This window comes from Nannospalax galili, unplaced genomic scaffold (assembly GCF_000622305.1).
Source record: "Nannospalax galili isolate Female #2095 unplaced genomic scaffold, S.galili_v1.0 scaffold28, whole genome shotgun sequence".
Lineage (NCBI taxonomy): Eukaryota > Metazoa > Chordata > Mammalia > Rodentia > Spalacidae > Nannospalax > Nannospalax galili.
Genome location: NW_008359594.1, coordinates 2,908,837 through 2,930,105, shown reverse-complemented (window position 1 = coordinate 2,930,105; position 21,269 = coordinate 2,908,837). Strand labels below are relative to the sequence as shown.

The 21,269-nt window shown below is 38.6% G+C and overlaps 1 protein-coding gene and 1 pseudogene across 5 annotated transcripts in view; one reads left to right on the top strand and one right to left on the bottom strand.

The window, feature by feature from the left end:
* Positions 1-21,269, top strand: part of Scaper (S-phase cyclin A associated protein in the ER) — a 477,644-nt gene that overhangs the window by 170,353 nt on the left and 286,022 nt on the right. For all 5 annotated transcript variants that reach the window (XM_029558805.1, XM_008823432.2, XM_017795678.2 and 2 more), the window contains 3 exons: positions 8,673-8,754; positions 10,319-10,471; positions 10,975-11,082. In XM_029558805.1, the coding sequence (XP_029414665.1) occupies positions 8,673-8,754; positions 10,319-10,471; positions 10,975-11,082 (343 nt within the window). The remainder of the gene's footprint in view (positions 1-8,672; positions 8,755-10,318; positions 10,472-10,974; positions 11,083-21,269) is intronic.
* On the bottom strand, positions 5,686-6,055 carry LOC108490216 (annotated as a pseudogene).

The following is a 21,269-nucleotide window of genomic DNA, read 5'->3' as shown; positions in this document are numbered from 1 at the left end:
GTGTGTGTGTGTGTGTGTGTGTGTGTGTGTGTGTGTGTGTGTACACGTACGTGTGTTTGTTCACGAGTTCATGCATGTGTCTTCAATTGTTGCCTTATTATTTTTTTTAATGTGTCTCATTGGTCCTAGAGATCACCAACTGGGCTAGACTGGCTGACCAGTAATCTCCAGGGATCTGCTAGTTTCTACCTCCCCAGTGCTGGGGTTACAGGCACATGCCATCAAGCTCAGCCTTTTATGTGGTGCTAGAGATCTGAACTCAGGTCATGATAAGCGCTTTATCATCTAAGCCATCTCTCCAGCCCTGATGGTGTTACCTTTGATTACCTAACTGAAGTACTATTTGCCAAGTTTCTGCCCTATATAATTTTAAACACCCCCCACCCCTTTTAGTGGTGCTTAGTGTTAAACCCAGGACTTCTGGCATTCCAAGTAATCAGTCTCTCACTGAGCTGCATCCTCAGTTCTAGAACATCTCTTTGCTCTCCGTTTTTGAAACAGCCACTGAGAGTATAGCTTTCTTTTTTTTTTTTTTTTTTCTGTGATGGGGTCTTACTATGTCGCCTTGTCTGGTCTATATCTCACTATGTAGACTAGGCTGGCCTCAATCCCACAGAGATCTACCTGCCTCTGTCTCCAGAGTGCTGGGACTAAAGGCATGTGCCACCACGCTCAACCATATCTTAATCTTAAAGGATGGGGAATTATTCCTCCTCTCTATGAGAACAGAATACCTACAGTCTGTTTTGAACTTTTTAGTACAGAACATTTGTTAATTCTCCTTTTACTATGTTCCTATTCTAGTCAGCTTTTCATTATTATAATAATATACTTGGGACTGGGTAATATATAAATAAGAGGTTCATTTAGCTCAGAGTTTTAAGGGTGGAAAGTCTTTACAGCATGGCACCAGCTCTAGAAAAAACCTTTGTATTATATCCTGAGAATATATACAAGCTCTCTAGATCATATGGTGAAACAATTCATGAGGAGTAGCCTGTCTTGTTCTTTTTTATAATGGGCTTCTCTGAGGGCTGGAGAGATGGTTCAGTGCTTATGAGCACTGACTGCTCTTACAGAGGACTGCTCTTACAGAGGACCCAGGTTCTATTCCCAGCACTCACATGGCAGCTAACAGCCATCCATAACTACAATTCTAAGGGATCCAACACCTCTGTAGGCATTGCCATGACACAGGTGCACTTACATACATGTAGGCAATACACTCAAACACATAAAATTTTAAGTAGTTCGAAAAAAAAACAAACAAAGAAAAAACAAAGGCACATAAGTAACTGGTCTCTCTGAAGAACTCACTGAGGTCCTTTGAGAACTTCATGAATTCTTCCAGGCACAGCATACCCAATGACCTAATTGCTCCATCTTTTAAAGGTTCCATCACTTCCCACATTGCCACATTAGGGTCTGAGTTTCCATTTTGTGGGGAATAAACCACACTGAAGCCATAGTACTGCCTTATTCATTAAATTCTCATTTTTATATTAAAAGGACTTCATTTACTTTATATTTTATTATAATTCCATGCAACTTTATTTTTAAAATTTTTATTGACTTTTTGTCTATTTGATACAGAAAACCATCTTAATACCACCTTCCCCTTTGACACCCTCCTATAGCTCCCCCACTGGAGTTCATACATTCTGTCATTTGTATTAATGCCTATTATGTAAAGTTAGTGTCCTGAGATGTCCCTTAGTGCAAGTTCATCCTAGAATCTCTCCCTTTAAGATCAGCTCTTCCGCACCCAGCAATAATCAGCTGCCAGTAATTCTTCGACTAAAATTGGGGCCTACTGTTCATTTCCACAGTTTTGTGTTGGTTTTTTGACTACTTAGGTTTGCATGAGTCTTGTGCATGCTGACACCATTGCTGTAGGTTTGTATGAGAAGGGTCCCAGGCACCTGTAGGACTATTTCCACACGGTCCTGTACCTCCTACCTGCTCTTACAATCTTTCTGCCCCTCTTCTGCAATGGTCCCTGTGCCCTGGGTGGGTGGATTTTAATATAGGAGGCCTGTCCAAGGACCCACACTCTATAGACTCATTCTCTGAATTTTGGCCATTTGTGACCTTTGTGTTCCTGGCCCTCTGTTGCATGAGGGAGCTTCATTGATCAGAGTTGAAAGATTAATGCATCTCTTCATCTTCATTAATGTTCTCTTCATCCCTTGTTCTGTGTTCCATGAGCCTTTGGTGTAGAAGTTGCATCCTGTATGTGCCTCTACACATCTTAGACTTGGGCAGTTCACAGACAATCTTTGTGTGTGGCCAGTTCTGAAACTGTAATTATCTCTGTCTCTTGAAAAAGAAACTTCTTTGATAGGGTGGTGACTGGGATACTTGTTTATAAATTTAAGGATCCATATTTTGCACATAGTAAGAAATTATATTTGTTTAGGGATATGACAGCCTTGTGTTTTCTCTAAGATCTATGACTGCTCCAGTCATGTGTATTTGGTTATGTTTACAGTACCACACTTGAATTTCCCCCCATTGAGTGGGCTTTTAGTCCAATTAGGTAGCTGTTGATTGTCCCCAAGATGAAAGTGCCACGACTGTACCAATGACAGTTGCTGTGCTGGCCATTGATGTGGTTATTTGGTCTTGAAGCTGGTTTTGTATCATCCCTTGATGTTTTCCCTTGGCACTTTCATAGCGCTCGCCAAAGCTATGAGAGCTAGCCTTCAGAGGAAGTGGTTTCAGATCAGTCAAGACAGCTTTTTAAAGCACCACAATCTGTAGGTGTGTATTTACCTCTTCTTCCATTTTAATTCTAAACACATAGAACATAATACTCCCTTCCATTTAGGAGCATTCAGTATTGTCCTTAACACTGAGTTCTCTCCAATTTCAGGATCTAGCATGGGCAGCCATACTCCCATGTGCCATCCTAGGCAAAGGACATATCCTGAATATCCTTGTGCTGTCATCTCTAGGGATTTTTTTTTGAACTTTTTAGTCCAGAACATTTGTTAATTCTCCTTTTACTATGTTCCTATTCTAGTCAGCTTTTCATTATTATAATAATATACTTGGGACTGGGTAATATATAAATAAGAGGTTCATTTAGCTCAGAGTTTTAAGGGTGGAAAGTCTTTACAGCATGGCACCAGCTCTAGAAAAAACCTTTGTATTATATCCTGAGAATATATACAAGCTCTCTAGATCATATGGTGAAACAATTCATGAGGAGTAGCCTGTCTTGTTCTTTTTTATAATGGGCTTCTCTGAGGGCTGGAGAGATGGTTCAGTGCTTATGAGCACTGACTGCTCTTACAGAGGACTGCTCTTACAGAGGACCCAGGTTCTATTCCCAGCACTCACATGGCAGCTAACAGCCATCCATAACTACAATTCTAAGGGATCCAGCACCCTCTTCTGATCTCCGCGGGCACTGCACAAATAGGTATACCTACATACATGCAGGCGATACACTCATACGCAATAAATAAATAAATAAACAAATAAATAAATAATAAATAAATAAAGTAACTGGTCTCTCTGAAGAACTCACTGATTTCCTTTGAGCACAGGAGCCTCTGATGGAGAACAGGACTGGCATGAGAAGAGAGAAGAGAAGATTCTACTATTTTAAAACAGGGCCCCACTTTACTCAGAAACACAAGGTGAAAAGTCACTTATAATAATACGGAGTTAGTTTTGCCATTTCAAAGATGTTAGGGATCAGGTTTAATTTCTGTTTTAAAATTTATTTTTATTGAATTTGTGTGTATTTCATATAGAAAATCATCTTTAGACTCCCTTTCACTTTGGCACCCTCCTGTACCCGCGCCCCCACTGGCGTTCACACATTCTGTAATTTCTTTTAAGGCCTATCATGTAAAGTTAGTGTCCCCAGATGTTCCTCAGTGCAAATTCATCCACTGGGATCAGTCCCTCCCTAGGGACTGTCAACAATTCTTCGACTGAGATTGGGGCCTGCTGTTCATTTCCAGTTCTGTGCTAGGTTTTTGTTTGCTTAAGTTTGCATGGGTCTTGTGTATGTTGACACCGTTGCTGTAGGTTTGTATGAGAAGTATCCCAGGAGCCTATAGGACTATTTCTATATGGTCCTAGATCTTACAATCTTTCTGCCCCCCTTCCACACTGGTCCCTGAGCCCTGGGTGGGTGGATTTTAATATAAGAGTCCTGTCCAACTACTCACACTCTGTAGGCTCTTATTCTCTGTGTTTTGGCAATTTGTGACCTTTTGCGTTCCTGGCCCTCTTTTGCATGAGTGAACTTCATTGATGAGACTTGAAAGATGCATTAGTGTTCTCTTTATCCCTTGTTCTATGATCCATGAGCCTTAGGTGTAGAAGTTGCATGCTAGATGTACCACTTAGGCTTGGGCAATTCACAGACAATCTCTGTGTATGACCAGTTGTGGTACTCTGTATTATCTCTGTCTCTTGAAAAAGAAACTTCTTTGATAGGGTGGTGACTGGGATACTTGTTTATAAATTTAAGGATCCATATTTTGCACATAGTAAGAAATTATATTTGTTTAGGGATATGACAGCCTTGTGTTTTCTCTAAGATCTATGACTGCTCCAACCATGTGTGTTTGGCTTTGTTTACAGTACCAGACATGAGTTTCCCCCCCATTGAATGAGCTTTAAGCTCAATTAGGTAGCTGTTGATTACCTCCAAGATAAAAGTGCCATTACTTCACCAATGTCATTTTCTGTGCTGGTATTTGATGTGGTTTTTAGGCCTTGCCGCTCAGGTTGGATCATCAATTGATGTTGCTAACCTTCATGGGGGCGGGGGTGGTAGCTTCCAGGTTAGTCCCAGCTCCATTGCTCTAAATCCTGTGTCCAAAGTATGGCCTGTCTTCAGTAATAGATTCTGACCATCATGTTCTGGGAGGCAATCAAGGACTGTGACAATAGCCTGAGTAATTTTGGAGTCTCTTGGACTACATTGACCAATAACTCAAGGTTTCTCCTGTCTGGCATTGTTTCTTGTTATGTGGCCTTCCGCTATACTCACAGACTCATGTAGAGATTTTGTATGTGTAATTTTTCCTTAAGATTTTGGACTAATATAATTTCCTCTGGTTTTTTATACTAGCAAGGCACTATTAATCTCTCCTCTTTCCCTGTCTTATTGTCCCTCCCTGCCCTCTCCATTTAAGTGTCCCCATTTTCCCCATTTCTCCCTTGATAATTTCTGTCTGCTATTGTTATTGTTCAAATTGTTTTACTTTTGGGCATTGGGAATTCTTGTTGTTCACTGTTGTATCTTTGACTTACCATTTTCTTTAATAGCACTTTCTTGATTTCTGGTAGCTCTAGATACCTATATTTCCCTGACCCAACCCTAGGACCGGCAATGTATTTAAAGAATTCTGGTTCTTTTTGTCGGAAGTTAGATTTTTTTGTTGATGCTGCCCTTTTTTTTAAATTAGCAACTCAAGATGTATTTTATTTTTAAACTTCTAAAATTTGAGAACAAAATAGCCTAGGTTAAATGCTAGTTTTCCAAATGGAAAGCACTCATGTGGAGCTCAATTTTTTCTGGCTGATATACAAACAATTCCTAACACCCTAGGTGGGTGGCTATATTCCGGTCTGAGAGATGATCTGACCAACTTCAGCTGGTAACGTCCCTTTTGACTCCTTGGTAAGGGTTTAAAAACTTCAGATAACTGCTGAATCTTACACAACCCAGTGCTCTCCAAATGTCTCTTGGGAACTGTGCACCATGTACAGGAAGCTTCATTCTTCTTTCTCTGGTGTACCTCAGAGATGGGCATGGACACAGTTATCATACAATGTCCATTCACCAGAAGAAGGCCTGGTTAGTGTTGAGCTGTAAGTGCATTCTAATTATCTTGATGAGTTCACTCATGTTGACGTGATCAGACATGAGGAACTTGGTTTTATCCAGGTCAAGCAGCTGCTTCCTATCCTTGTACAGTTCTTTGATCACTGGGATCTTTGTGGGGTGCAGCTCTGGGATGAGCCAGACATCTTCCACTCTTTGTTCCAAGCTGTGGTGATGTTTGAAGATCTTTTCCAACAGCATGGTGTGGCGTTCTGGGGTCGACAGCCTGTTGCTGCTTTTTTAACTGCCTTTATTTCTTTACTGAAATTCCATGTTTGTCGAAGTCATTGTTACCACGTTTTCTTTGTTTTGCTATATTTTAAAAACATTTTATAGTGATTTCATAGCCTGTTAGTAGTCTTTCTGTGGTAAACTCAACATAGGGCCTCATTCCCAGGCAATTTTAGTTCACCACTTTTATTTTTCTGAGCATGGTTGTGCATCTTTGATGTCTCTTTTTTATTGTGTACCTCTGGGGAGGTGAGGTACGTACATGTCACAGTATGCATGTAGGGGGTAGAGGACAACTTGCAGGAGTCCATTTTCTCCTTCCACCATGTGGGTCCTGGGGATTAAACTCAGGTCATTAGGCTTAATGTTAAGTGCCTTTACCCACTGAGTCATCTTTCCCACTAAATAAATGTCATTTTTACCAAAATAAACTCTGTATAGTTTATATATTTAAATAGTACATTGATTTTTAATGAATAATAGCATTTCTTGGTAGCCTGTCTAATTCCAGTAATCCAAATCACTGTAGCTGCACATATCTCTAAGCTTAGTAATGTTCATGATTACATTTCTAAGTAATTATCATTTCTTGTTATAATTGTAGCAAGTATTTGATTTCTTATTATAGATGATGAGATTTTAATATTTTCTCTCATATCCCCAGTTCGTAGTCAATTTCTTACAACTGAGCTACTTCGTACAATCTAATTGTATTTGCATTTGTGTAGCTTTGGTTTCTGAATGAGTTACTGGGGTATGTTTTAATTTCTTTGGTGTCCTCTGCACCAATCACTGAATCATTCCCAACATTCAAAGGAAACATATTTAATTTAAGCAGGTTAGTAATTATTGTATTTTTTGGTGGAAGCATTCTGTTTTTCATTCCTTTGGCTTTAGTCTCAACTGGTCATGTTTAGGTTTAAGCACTGTTATCTTAGAACTTCTTTTTGCCTTTTACTCCTGTATTGAAACATTGTTTTTGATTTCCATTTCTCCTTTTTCTCAATAAACTTTCATTTTGATGCAGTGTTTTTGAGTAGGGGTGTTTGTATTTTGTTTTTTTTTTTTTTCTGACAGGGTCTCCTTGTAGCCCCAGCTAGCCTAGAAATTACTATGTAGACTAGGCTGGCCCCCATCTGTTAGAGATCCACTTACCTCTGCCTCCTGAGTTGGGACTGAAGGTATGTGGGTCGCCACTATGCCCGGGTGAGGTGTGTAACTTAAAAAAAAAGTATATGTATCAGTATTTTGTACGCATATACGCTAGTACACCCATGTTGTGCAGTTCCCATGGAGGCCAGAAGAGTGAGTCAAGTCCCCTGGAACTGGAGTTACGGACCATTGTTAGTGTATGGGTGCTGGGAACCAACATGGGTCTTTTGAAAGAACAAGTGTTCTTTACCACTGAGCCATCTCTCCAAACCCTGGGGTGTATTCTTAAGTAGCCTGTAGATAGACATTTATGGGAGCTAACGTTTGTGAAGCTACATGAATGATCTCAATGTGTCTTCTGTCTTTTTCTTGATTAGACATAAGATTCTTGGCTGAAAGTGATTCTCTTGAGAATTTTGAAAACCTTAGTAGCTTCTTGGTTCTAGTGTTGTTGAGAAGTCAATTTTTATGCCTCTGGTATCTTCAAAACTTCCTACTTCGGGTGTTTACTGTTTCTACTCATTGTGGTAGTTGGAATTCAGTCAGAAAATTCAAACAGACTAGTTCTGGAAAGTACTTTAAAAACCTTTTATTTCTAAGGTGAAACACAGTAGAAGAAGACACCAGATGTTGACCTCTGGCCTCCACAGGTATATATATGAGTGCATATCAGCCAGTACATTCATAAACACACACAGATTTTGTTTCTTCCACCCATTTTTTCTATTAAATATAATGCTTTTGAGTCTTTTTAAACAAATGTTGGACATTCAGAATTCTTTCTCTTAGTTTTCTTATCCTTTCACTTGATTCTCAGCTTTATGAATTTTCATTCCACTTTGTAGCCAACTTTTTCAGTTCTATTTTTTAGATTTTCTTATGATTTTGAACATTTTTGAGCTTTTATGGGATTCTGTTGATTGAATTGCCTTCTTTATTAGTTTCTCCCCAAAAGCTTAGATATAGTGTTCTCAATTTTGCTTTTCAGTTTATAAAATTTCATGGATGTTCATAGCACAGTCATCATTTCTCCTTCCATTCTCTCTCCACATGAGTTTATGCCTTTCTGTTATCTTCTTGTGGTTTTAATAGGATTTCACAGGAGAATAAATGTCTATCCTCCACATGTACTATTTAAACGACAATCCCAGAACAAATACTTAAGTCCATGCTTGTGCCCAGAAACTTATTTTTATAACTAATTAGCTGTGTTGCCCCAACACCAAAAACAAAACAAAATGAAATGAACTTCTGTTGCTTCCCAATTATTTATTGAACAATGTAACTGAAATGTATAGGCATGCAGAAATTTTTAAAAATAATAGCCTATTAGAATATATAAGCCTTTGCATCCTAGTTGTATTTTTTAATTTTATGAGATTAAAATGTGTTAGTCCAAGCAGTTGAATTTACAGTTTTGACTGTGCTTTTGCAGAGACAGAGAAGAGCGATTGGCAGCACTCACCGCAGCTCAGCAAGAAGCTATGGAAGAGTTGCAGAAAAAAATTCAGCTCAAGGTAGGGTTATCAGCTTAAATTTGAAATTTTGGAGCTTACAATGGAGCATGTTACATTTTTGTGGAATAAAAATTGAAATAATTTGTATACTCAATCTTTAAACAACTAATTCGAACTCAGCTGTCTGGAAACTAAATTTATTTTGATGTGATACAAAGAACCACTGTGGACCAACCATAAAGAAGTTTAACATTTCCTGTTTTTACTAATTGATCAGTTGCTTGAAGACATTACTCCTAGGCTTTTGTTATTATTTTAATTATTTATAAATAACTCAAAATAGGTTTCTTGTGCTGTCTTTCATCTGATTTCAGTGCTTATGAATTGCATAATTTTAACTTGGGACTTTATGGATAACTGATAATTTCTACAAAACTTTTTCCAATATTATAGCATGTAAGGTAGTCTCTGCTATGTGAATGCTTTATATTGTATTATAATTAGTTCCATGTTTGCTCCTCCTAGAAATAGCAAGCCTTTAAACTAAATGATCATATTTTAGGGGCTGGAGAAATGGTTCAGCAGTTTAGAGCATGACTGGTCTTGCAGGGGACCCGGGTTTGATTCTTGGCACCCACATTATGGCTAATAACCATCTCTAAGTCCAGTTCCAGGGGAATCTGATGCCTTCTTTTGACCTCCGTGGACATTGCATGACACAGGGGTACTTACGTACATGAAGGCATTACACTCATATACATAAAATAAAAATAAATGAAATGTTTTTTAAAAGATATTTTTATTATTTGTGTCTTCATAGGATCTTACTCATTTTAATTCAAATATTTGTGAGTAAGATAGGATTTCCATTTTGAGGAAATGCCAATCAGATGCTAAGCAAGTAAATTCCATATTATTAGAGTCAGGCCTAGATGGAATGCTATAGAAGGACAGAGGATTACACTTAGTCTCACACATGTGATGTCAAAGGTCAGGAAGAATAATTCCTGAGCTGGGTCTTTGAAAGATGAATTGAACGTAGAAAATATAGTTGAGTAAGATACATTCCAGCCATATAAAATATCATGAACACAAGAAAGATTTTTCTGGTATAGCAACTAGGTAAGTAAAACTAGTAATGGAGCAGGGACAGTTATAGCTCTGTATTCTTTATGTGCTGTGTGGCTAAATATGAGCTTCACCTGTGTCAACACTTAACACTGTGTGTGCTAGGAAATGCTTCTACACAGTGTATAGAGGGTAAAGCATTTATAAAATTCTCCTTCCAGTTAAACAGGATTATTGAGGGCACAGTGACACCCAAGAATCTGTATGAAGTTCTTTGTTAAAAACCTGTTCACTTACTGTATTCCAAATTTATTTGACTATGAAACCATTCCCACAAAACATGAACTAACATTCTATAGAGCACAGTTTAGGAAAGATTATTGTGCCTGTGGTCTATCTTAAAAGACTGTGTAAACTTTTGTCTTCAATGTGAAAGTTAATACCAAAGTAGAATACTCTTCTGTTCTTTTAGAAGATTTAATGAAAATAGCCCTTTTCCAAGTTCTTAGTATTATTTGAATACTTCTAAAATTCCTCACACTTTTTTTGTCTACAGCATGATGAAAGCATTCGAAGGCACATGGAGCAGATTGAACAAAGGAAAGAAAAAGCTGCTGAGTTAAGCAGTGGACGACATGCAAATACTGATTATGCCCCTAAACTGACCCCTTATGAAAGAAAGAAGCAGTGCTCTCTCTGCAGTGTCCTGGTAGCTTGTCATTATTTAATACTCTGGTGATAGAATTTATTGCTAAAATGTATTAAAAGGCTTCTGTGCTAAGGTATCTCATAAGTGCTATTGAGTTCTTTCAGATTTTGAATAAAAAGTATTTAGGAAATAACAGTATTTAGGAATGGCAGTGCAAAGTTCAGAGCATGCAATTGTTACTAAAATGGTTGTTTACCTGCTTAGCTAAAGCCCAAGTCAGTATTTTAGTGTACTGGAAGCAAAATTTAAAGCCCGATTTTTAGTGCTGAGACTTGAGTCTTCAGACTTCCAGGAAATGATTTGCTATTATGCTGACTATGATATATGGGATGGCTTTTTTGATCATGTATCTTCTGCTAGAGGATTCTCAGAGTTGCATTCTAAGGAGAATACTTAGTTTAATGTCTAAAATCAAGTGTGCTCAACTAGTATATAGAATTATATACATATTAAAAATTAGTATAATTATATATTGATTATGTGGCTTTGATTTTGTGCTTTAGATCTCTTCTGAGGTATATCTCTTTAGCCACATTAAAGGGAAAAAGCATCAGCAAGCTGTGAGAGAGAATAGCAGCATCCAGGGGCGTGAACTTTCAGATGAAGAAGTGGTAAGCTTTATGTGCGTTTATAACTATTAGTTGATTATCTAGAATGTGCTCTTTTATTATAGAGAGGTCTTTGTGTTTATTTCTGTAACTATTTAAAATTATATGTAGCACTTAACAACTATATTTACATATTCAGCAAATCAATCATTACTTTTGCATACATATGTAAAGTCAAATTTACTTCTGGGAGGCCCATGCTGCGTTGTTCTTGGCTCCCAGGCCCTCTGTAAAGTGTGCTGCTACCTTCTCCCCCTGTGTTGTCTTTAATACCCGACAAATCAGACACACTATATTTGGGTTTCCTTACAGAGTTTATGATGTCCTCTGGGAGAGGGTTACTTACAAAGGCATGCACCCATGGGTTTTTTTCCCCTACAATCTGGCTGAGCTTTCCGGATCTTCCAGCCTCCTCTGCCAAGATGGCGGAGCTCAACTGCCTCCCTGGCTTCTTCCTTGTCTTTCCTTAGACCATCCCCTTCATGCAGTTGAAGCTGACTAATTGAGTGGGAGGGGTGACTATCTCCCTTCCTTTCTACTGAGTCTCTTAGAGTTCAGACATCCAGCTGTTGCTAGTTCTTTCAGAGGACACACCTATCCAACAGCATATTAATAACAATATAACAATTTTTGCCATCATTTACATAACTTGTGCAAGAAAAAGTTACATTATTTTGGGTTGGCTAAAAGGCACCAGCTTTGATCCCTGGAACTCACATGGCAGAAGAAAGAACTGACTCCCTCAAGTTGTCCTTTTACCTCCACTCATGTGTACATCTGGCACACACATACATGCACAGAGAAAATTACTAAATAAAATATATAGTATATATATATATATATATATATAATTATTGTTTACTGAAATTTTATGTTTTATAGGTATGATTATAAATATTTGTCATTCAGCTTTTACTGATTCTAGGATAACATCTATGAATTTGTTCTATTTATTATAGACAATTTCTAAAGTTACTAAAAATTATAAATTTTGTTGAGCATCTGTTAAGACGCCCAGGAGAGATTATTGTGGTTTGTTTGAAGGCAATACCTGTTTGTAGCTGTTACTGTATGTTGAACTTCTTTTAAGACTTACTGTTATTTACTTACTTTGTACGTATATAGAGAGGGGGTGTGTGGAGTTCATGGGACAAGTTTTGGGGAGTTGGTTCTCTGTTTTTACCGTTTGTGAGGCCGGGTTTCTTGGTTCTTTATTTACACAAATCTCAAGCATATAAGTGATAAAATTTACATATGTATATATACACTGATTTTGAACCACCTAGAACAGAATATAATTTCTTGCAACCCAAAGAATTCTTTTGTGCTCACTCTGAGAAACGTTTCTAAAGGGTAACTACACTGTTAATATCATTAGTTAGCCCTACCTATTCTTGAATGTCATATAAATGATATCACATGGTATGATCTTCTGGGTGCTGGTCATTCATTAGGTTTGTGAGAATGATTCTGTTTGTTTGAAACTGTATCATTGTTCCCCTAGATTTTTATTAATACTCTGTATTAATAAAGATCATCAGGAACACATTTGTAGTTAGATAAAACTAGATTTATTGAGTTGTTTAAAGAAAACCACATACACCATAGAGAATTGTGGAACTTTTCAGTAAAGAGATATTAAAAGAGAATTTGGCTTCTCTAGGTGATTTGGGGCAAGATTCAAGCAGATAAGGCTTTGTTCTTAGTTGAATACTCCCAGGAAGTAGGTAATTTGTGACTCGTTTCTTAATAAATTTTATCTAAATGGAAGAAATGAAGTGGCTCTCTTCTCTGTGATTTCTTACTTTGGCAGCTCTAAACTCCCAAAGTGTTTCCTTAGTTCACTAAGACTCACATGTAGTTTCACTGTTCTCTTGTTCTAGAAACTGCTTAAATCTCTTACAAATATCTCTGTTTTCTGTTTGGGTTTGCTTTTTGAATTGTAGTCACCTGTATGGTGCGGTGACATGCCTCTATCCCAACACTTGGGAGGCAGAAGCAGGAGGATCTAGAATTCTAGGTCAGCTGGAAATACGAGACCTTGTCTCAAAAAACAGCAAAACAAGCAAACAAATAAAACAAAACCAAGAGTGATCTGTATCTATTTGTAAACTAGAGAATTTATAAGGTAGATTGTTGTACTCAGATATGAGGTACTACTTCTTATAAAATGATTTGTAATTAGGTTCCCTTCATAATAAAGTTAAATATATTATATACTTTACAAGAATTTTAAGTTTTCTGGGGTTGTGATAAAGTGCTTGCCTGGTATACATAGGCCTTGGGTTTTATCCTCAGCATGGAAAACAAAACTCTGCAGTATGCTATTATGTAAACCCAAATATAAATTTATGTGTTTTTATTTGAATGAGAAAAGATGCAAAGAAAGTATATTAGGTTGAAGTAGATGGAAAGAACAATGTGCGGTAATATATAGTTTTTGTAGTTATCACAGTGGTTTTAGAGTCAGTCAGTGAGAATTGAGGTTTGATTATGCATTCATTTTGTGTACTCTTTCACTTGATAGTAATTAAATTTTCTTCAACTTCTTGCTTAATTCATGCAATTATTTCTTAGTTAAAGTCCTTCTTCCTGAGGAAGAAGTTTACAATATAGCATATGAGTATATAGAAAGACCCTTTTATATTATTCACATGGAAGTTTCACTTTTAATCAATGAAGGTATCTATAGTAAACATACTTGTTCTACTTAAAGTTATTACTTGTCACCTGTGATTCTTTATATCATATACACCTTGTCTGTCACCCTTCCTCTTTGTCATATAACATTTTATTTATATCACCCCTGACCTAATAAAATTGTACCTTTGACCCTGTGCACTTGACAGCCCAGATAACTTACTCTTGATCTTTGACACATTTTATTTTAAGCCTGCTAAACATAATAGGTAGCTGCTGAGTAAGAAAGCTTTATTGTTTTGTATTTTTATATAATTTAACTGGAATTTTTCTGGTCTTTTTTAAAGAATGCACACAAAATCTGTCATACATTTGATAATTTTCATCACCTTAGAACTCAAATGGTTATGTGATTTTTAAAGATCAAAAATGAGTGCCAGTAAATATATTCGCAAGTGAATTTTTTTTACATGCATTGCTAGATAAACAACACATTAGTTTTAATGCTTGATTTCCTTATGTCCTATTTTCACATGCATTAAGAAGCAGGTAGTATTTTACTGTAGAAAACATTTACTCCTTTAGGGACAATGGAGTTAAAAAGTTTTGGGTGTTTTTTGTTTTTTTTTTTCCTCAGTTTTGAATCAGTGTATTTCCTTCTTTCTCATTCTCGTTTGCTTTTAACGCATGTAATTAGACAAGTTCTGCTTTTTCTGCACATTCTTAAGTATACAGGAAAATAAAAGTTAATTTTCATTTGATTCCTGAGAAATGTGAGCAAGGTCTTCAATTAACTCAAATGTATTGGATATAAAGGGGGTTTTTCAAATGCCTTATTAGTATTTTTTTCCCACTGGAAAATTATACTAATTAAGTGATGGGAAAAATAAACTTCAAATTAGCAGAACCATAAAAGGTATCATAGTATTCGATGAAGTATGAGCTTAGCTCTTTGGCTAAGTTGTGCCTGGTATTGATGTGGAAGAAGTGTGGCATCTTGATAAGTCTAGGAAACAGAAAATTCCTCAGGACTAACTGGTTTCCTTTACCTTCCTTTTGTGAAGCAGAAGTATTTATACTTTTCTGAGTATATTCAGAAGGGTATTGCTTAACTTTTATTAGAAAGTCAAATGAATAATCCTAAGTCATTTAAAATTAATTTTCAATTTTGTATATCATACTGCAATAGGGTGGTAAGTTAAGTGAATTTGAGAAATTATTTTAATCAATAATTTAGAATGTGTACATGTGTGTATGCATGTGTTTACATATGCTTGTGGAGGTCAGCAGAGGACAACTTGGAGAAGTCAATTTTTTTTCTACCGTTTGGGTTCCAGCGATTGAAGAAATGAACTCAGGTCTTCAAGCTTGCTATGTACCTTTACCCATTGAGGCATCTCACCAGCACTGGGAAAAAGATCTTAAAACATCTTAGTCTTGCCAGGTGTGGTGGCCCATGCCTTTAATCGCAGCACTCAGGAGGCAGAGGCAGGTGGATCTCTGTGAGTTCAAGGCCAGCCTGGTCTACATAATGAGTTCCAGGCCAGCTGGGGATACAGGGAAACCCTGTCTCAAAAAAACCAAAAAAAAAAAAAAAAAAACCACCCACACACCCAAAAGACTGAAACCTAAAATATCTTACTCTTGGGGCTGGGGAGATGGCTCAGTTAAGAGCACTGAGTGTTCTTGCAGAGGACCCAGATTCAGTTCCCAGCACTCACATGACAGCTAACAACCATCTGTAATTTCAGTCCCAAAGGATCCAACACTCTTTTCTGGCCTCTATGGGAATTGCACACGTGTGGGGCACTTACGTGTATGCAGAGAGAACATTTTATTTTAAAATAAAAATAAAGCAAAAACATGTCTTTTTTTTTAGAGTGTAGCTTCCATTGACTTCCTTTTTCTGTAGTGGTTTGAGAAAATTTATGTAGACATCTGTGCATATGTGTGTGTTATGTACATAGATTCAGCATATAATGCAAGCATGTATAACTGGTTATTCATATGCTTCTAATTCTTTATTTGGGTTGTAGCTCTGTCATGATATAGAGAATATATTGCTCTGTATTTATGGATGATTTAGTTGTCTACATTGGTTCAAGGAAAAATTTTAACTAGGTAACCTGTGTATTTTAAATCTTAATTTGAACCAGTAATTAAAATACTTTTCTTAGTATCCAGCCTCTTTTGAATAAAAATGCTTGATCCTTTTAATGGAGTAAATGTTTGCATCCTCTTCCCCATTTATATGTTAGAACCCTGATCACTAGTGTGACAGTTTTTTGAAATAGTGATTTTGGAAACTGATTAAGTCATGAGGGTAGAATTCTTAGGTTAGTGTCCTTATAAGAACAGGTACTTGCTCTCCCTCTCTTCCTGCCATGTGAGAATACAAGATGGCATCCCAGGGGAGGAGGCCAGGAAGACAAGCTCCACCAGAACCCAGCCACACTGCCACTCTGATCTCAAATTTCCTAGACTCCAGAACTATGAGAAATAAGTGTTTGTTGTTTGAACCATCAGTCTATGTTACTCTCTTTTGGCAGACCAAAATAAGGCAGTGTTCTTCATAGGCACTGAGAGCATAGGAGTAGGGGCTAGACCACAGAGGGCTTGTCTTGACCACCTAACATGGCCATATTTATGAGACCACACTCCATTGTGGTGCCAGGAATGCTGAGAATTACCACTTTTGGAGTTGCTTTTGCTTAAGTAAAATACCTGTCTTCCTTGTGAATACACCTTTGGTTTTTCTTATTTTTCCAAATATTTTTTACTAAAAAAGAGTAAGATTTATCCTGACTTCTTCTACTTGGTCTAACCATATAACAGGATTGTAGAAGAGAATTCCCTCTTTGTTTTTTTACCTGCCTTCCATACACTTAAGTAAACACTATAATTTGAATCCCCTGGGATTGATTAATTGACCTTTTTTTTTTTTTTTTTTTTGAGGTTTCTGTGCTCACAGAACACAACATTTTTTTTGTTTTTGAGGGATTAATTGACATTTAAAGGGACAAGATCCATAAATGTATTGGATCTCAGGTAATAACTTGGTTTATATAAGCCTTTGTATATAAGCTTTGCTGCATATTCTTATTTGTATTCACATTTGATTATTATGGGGTGCTTTTTTCCCCCTTGCTCTAATTTTAGAACATATACTAGTCACTTCTGTAACTGGATTTTGTGTTAAGAAAGAAGCAAGATAATCACATTACTAATTTTGAAATACTAGTTCATGTGTACCCGCCTGTCCCTCATCAGTGTTATATGACCTTTCTACTTTTGTTATTAATACTAATAATTACAAAGTCACTTTATTGTATTGGTTATTTTTCTTTTATTAAAAATTTAGTTTGGGCCAGTGTTGATGGCATACATCTTTAGTCCCAGTACTTGGGAGGCAAAGGCAGGCAAATCTCTGTGAGGTTGAGGCCAGCCTAATCTACATAGCAAGTGCCAGGCCAGCTGGGGCTACAAGGAGATGCTGTCTCAAAAAGACAAAAAAAAAAAAAATGGTTTGGGAGATATTAATTAAGGATTCAGGATTAGAAACCTAAAGAGCTCTAAGTTTATTATGATTTTGGCAAAATCTTCAGTAATCTGGTGAATTCCAACCAGAAAAGTTTTCCTTCCATAAATCTTCTAAAAAGTCTATTTATTACAAAGTAAAACTGTGTGTTTCTCTATGTGTATGTGCATGTTTGTGTGAGTTCATGTGTTTGTAGGTGAATGTGCATGTGGAGGCCAGAAGATGGCAACTTCTGGTATCCTTCTTAGGTATCTTTCACTTTTCTTAGGGTGGGGACAGCATCTTTCACTGGCCTGAAACTCAACAAGTAGGCTTGGCTGGCTGGTCAGTAAACCCCAAAGTCTCTGCCTTTCAGCTCAGTGGACTCTACCGCACCTGGCTAGCTGAAAAACATTTTTTCTGATTTATTTTTATTTTGTGTGTATGAGTGTTTTGCCTGCATGTATGTAAGTGCCCCTGTGTTGTGCAATTCCCTTAGAGGTCAGAAGAGGGCAACAGATCCCCTGGAACAGAAGTTACAGCTGGTGGTTGCCACAATGTGGGTGGGTGCTGGGTACTGAACCCAGGTCCTCTGCAAGAGCAGCCAGTTCTGTTAACTGATGATCCATCTCTCAAGCTCCCATACCTGGCTGTTTAGTGTGTGTTAAGGGCATTGATCTCAGGTCTTCATGTGCTGGGGGTTCGAACCCGCGACCCCCAGTGAGGTGAGGATTGGAGATGAGTAAGCACGCCGTTCACCAGCCCACGCTGCCCCCATTACCTGGGGACACTCAGACTTAATGGGGAGCCTAGTCAAGCTGGGACTCATTTATTGCAAGTGTTCCAAAGCTTATAAAGGCACCGGAAACCCCCCCCCCCCCCCAGGGTGTATCTTAAGGATGGTCATGTGGTGATCATGCACTCCTTAGCAGTGCGGAAGTATTCTTCAGACTTTCAAAGCAAGCCAGGCCGCACCTCCAGTAACTTCCTTTCAGACCTATGCAAGGTGGGGCTTTTAGGTCCCCACATAGCCTCCTTTTTATTTTTATTTTAAGGCCAGACTGACTTTATTTCACGGGTTACCCACCTCGTAGGTGGCTCCCTGAGGAGAGATGGCTATCTCCTTCCTCTAATCTTATGCATTTTTACCTGTCTTATGTTGTGTCACCTCTGATCAAGCCTTGCCCATCATTGGATCATGCACCTGGCCATGTGCATGTCCTTTCTTAGGAGTACTCATCATGGGACATCTTACCCGTCTTTGGCTAAAAATGTGTCATGATTAAGAGCAGCCACGTGGGTAATGCCAGCCCGTGACAGTCTTAGTCTCTGCCTAACTCGGTTAGGCAAGCGTGGGCAACTGGAGGGGGTCCTGGGGAAGTCCGTAATCATGAGGAGGTGGGCCGTGGCAGTTCTAAGGGTCCTCTGTCACCAAGTTATCTCGTAAAGACACTTAAAGATAAGCATTATCAAAAAAAAAAAAAAGATAAGCATTATCAAGAGAAACAAAGGAAGTCATGGCATAGGACAAGTTGAAATACTTCTGAGACCATGTACCTGTTAGCCAATCAGCCAGTTGTCAGAAAGGCTGCAATGAAGTCAAAGAACTGGGTCCTTCACTTCAGATGGATATAAATAAAGAGAGGAATTTTGTCTCATGAACTATTGTCCATGGACCGTCATGCTAGTCAGTCGGATCCTGGCCTACCCACTTAAGGTTTTTCGCAGGCTCCCATATGGGGTTTGAATCTCCTGTAGGGTAGACACACCCAAAGCCTCGACCCATGGTGTTAGCAATGGATTTAGTCCTTTCCATTGCCTGGTGATGGGATCTTTCCATCTTACCCGTACCTTAGGTCTTTGCTCCTCTCATCCCCAATGCTTCTGAAACCAGGATTCCAACTGATTGTTTTGAAAATTAAGAACATTAATAGTGAATAAGGCCATACCCAACTGTTGGTGGGGGCTTATTCCCCCTTTTTGTTTTTGTAATTGCATTTTTAGGTTTTGATGGTTGCGTTCTATAATGGCTTGACCTTGGGGATTGTAGGGAATTCCTGTATTGTGTTGAATTCCCCAAAGTGAAAAGAAATCTTGTAAATTTTTACTCACAAAACATGGTCCATTATCAGTTTTAATTCTTTGGGGCAATCCCAGCATAGCAGAGCACTGGAGAAAATGAGACTGAGCATATTTAGAAGCTTTCCAAAAGGAGCATAGTGTGTGACATCCGTTTGCCATGAGGAATTGGGCTTGAGTCCCCTGTGGTTTACCCCTGGCTGTTGTAGAGGCAGTACCTGTAGAAAGGGTTGACAAGACTTACAGGTATGTACAGTCTTCTTTAGGTCCTTGATGGGAACCTGAGGAAACCTCTTATGGAGTCCCTGCCAATTTACATGAGTGAGGTTATGTAACCCCTGGGCTTCATTCAGGCCTGCTGACAGGACCTGGGCGGAAGCCACCTTGTCTGCCTCTGTATTGCCTTGGGATAAAAGCCCAGGCAGTCCTTGGTGCCCCCTAAGATGCTGTAAGAAGATAGGGGCTTCTCTCTCTCTAAGGAGCGTATGAGTCTGAATCATCAAGGGAGTAATGGGGTTCCCATCCAACCGGATATGAGAACCTAATAGCCCTGGAAGAAGATTGACTACATACAGACTGTCAGAAAACAAATTCATGGGCTCACTTATCTTTGTTAATGCTAAAGCAATGGCCATGAGTTCCTTGAATTGAGCTGAGCCATCACAAGTGTGGACATGTCTTTTTGGTTTCTCATCTGCCCCTGAGTATACTATCACTGCAGCTCCAAATCTGCCCCCACCCCGTCAGTGAAAACATTATAGGCTTTTACTAATGGCTCCTTGACAAACAGGCGGGGGGGCATCCCAACAGAGGGCACAAAAGCAGGTCACCCATTTATGAGGGCCATAATGACAGTCCAAATTTCCCAGGAACCCTTCCAAGGCTATGGCCACTCGGTTATTATTTCTGCAGGGCCATTCAAAATCCCTAAGCTGATAAGGGATAACAATTTTAAGAGGCTCTATGCCATAATGTCTCAGAGCTACATCACGCCCTTTCTCAATTAGGTCAGCCAATTGATCCGTGGGTGTATAAACCCGTGGTACGCCTCCCAGAGAGGCATGCACCCATTGAAGGGGCTTCCCGTCCTGTGTAAGGACGGATGTCATCAGGGTCTCACCAGGGAGTACCCATAACTCAAGATCTTTACTAGGCATGTACTGGGCAAGTTGGGCTCAGTCCAGGATGTCCTGGACCTCATGTAAGATGTCCAGGTGTTGAGGAGCCAGGTGAATTAGTTCTGAAGGCTGTTTCCCTACTAGCAACTGAAACAGTGGCCAATTAACAATTAATTTCTCCTAATAATTTTTGTAGCTCTGTCAGGGTTACGGTGGGCTTGACAGCCAGTTGTGGATTTAAAGGACTTACTCCTTCCAAAGAGAGATTTGGTTCCCAGAATTTTAAAGGGAGTAATAATCTGTATTTTATCAGCAGATACATGGAGTCCACCTCTCTGTAGACATTTCTGAGTAACCTTATATAACTCTTCTAATTGTTGGGGGCTTGGAGCTCCCAAGGTTATATCATCCATAGAAATGTACACAGTGGCATGTGGCAGTAAGTGAGCAGGCCCCAAAAGGGTCTTCACATAGCTTTGGCAGAATGGTGGGCTATTGGCCATACCTTGGGGTGAAACAGTCCATTCATACCTGTCATCAGGCATTTTAAAGTTGGTGGAAGGTACAGAGAAAGCAAATTTTTCATAAACCTGGGGTTGTAGAAGGATAGGGAAAAAAACAATCTTTAATGTCTATAACTAACAGAAATAAATCTGAGGAAATAGCAGGGATGCAAGGCAGCCCCAAGGGTGTACCCACTAGGGTCATCCTAGCATTGACTTTACGCAAGTCTTGTAACATTCTCCATTTGCCAGAGGCTTTCTTAATAACAAAGACAGGTGTGTTCCATGCACTTACAGAAGGCCGGATGTGGCCCAACCTTAATTGTTTCTGCA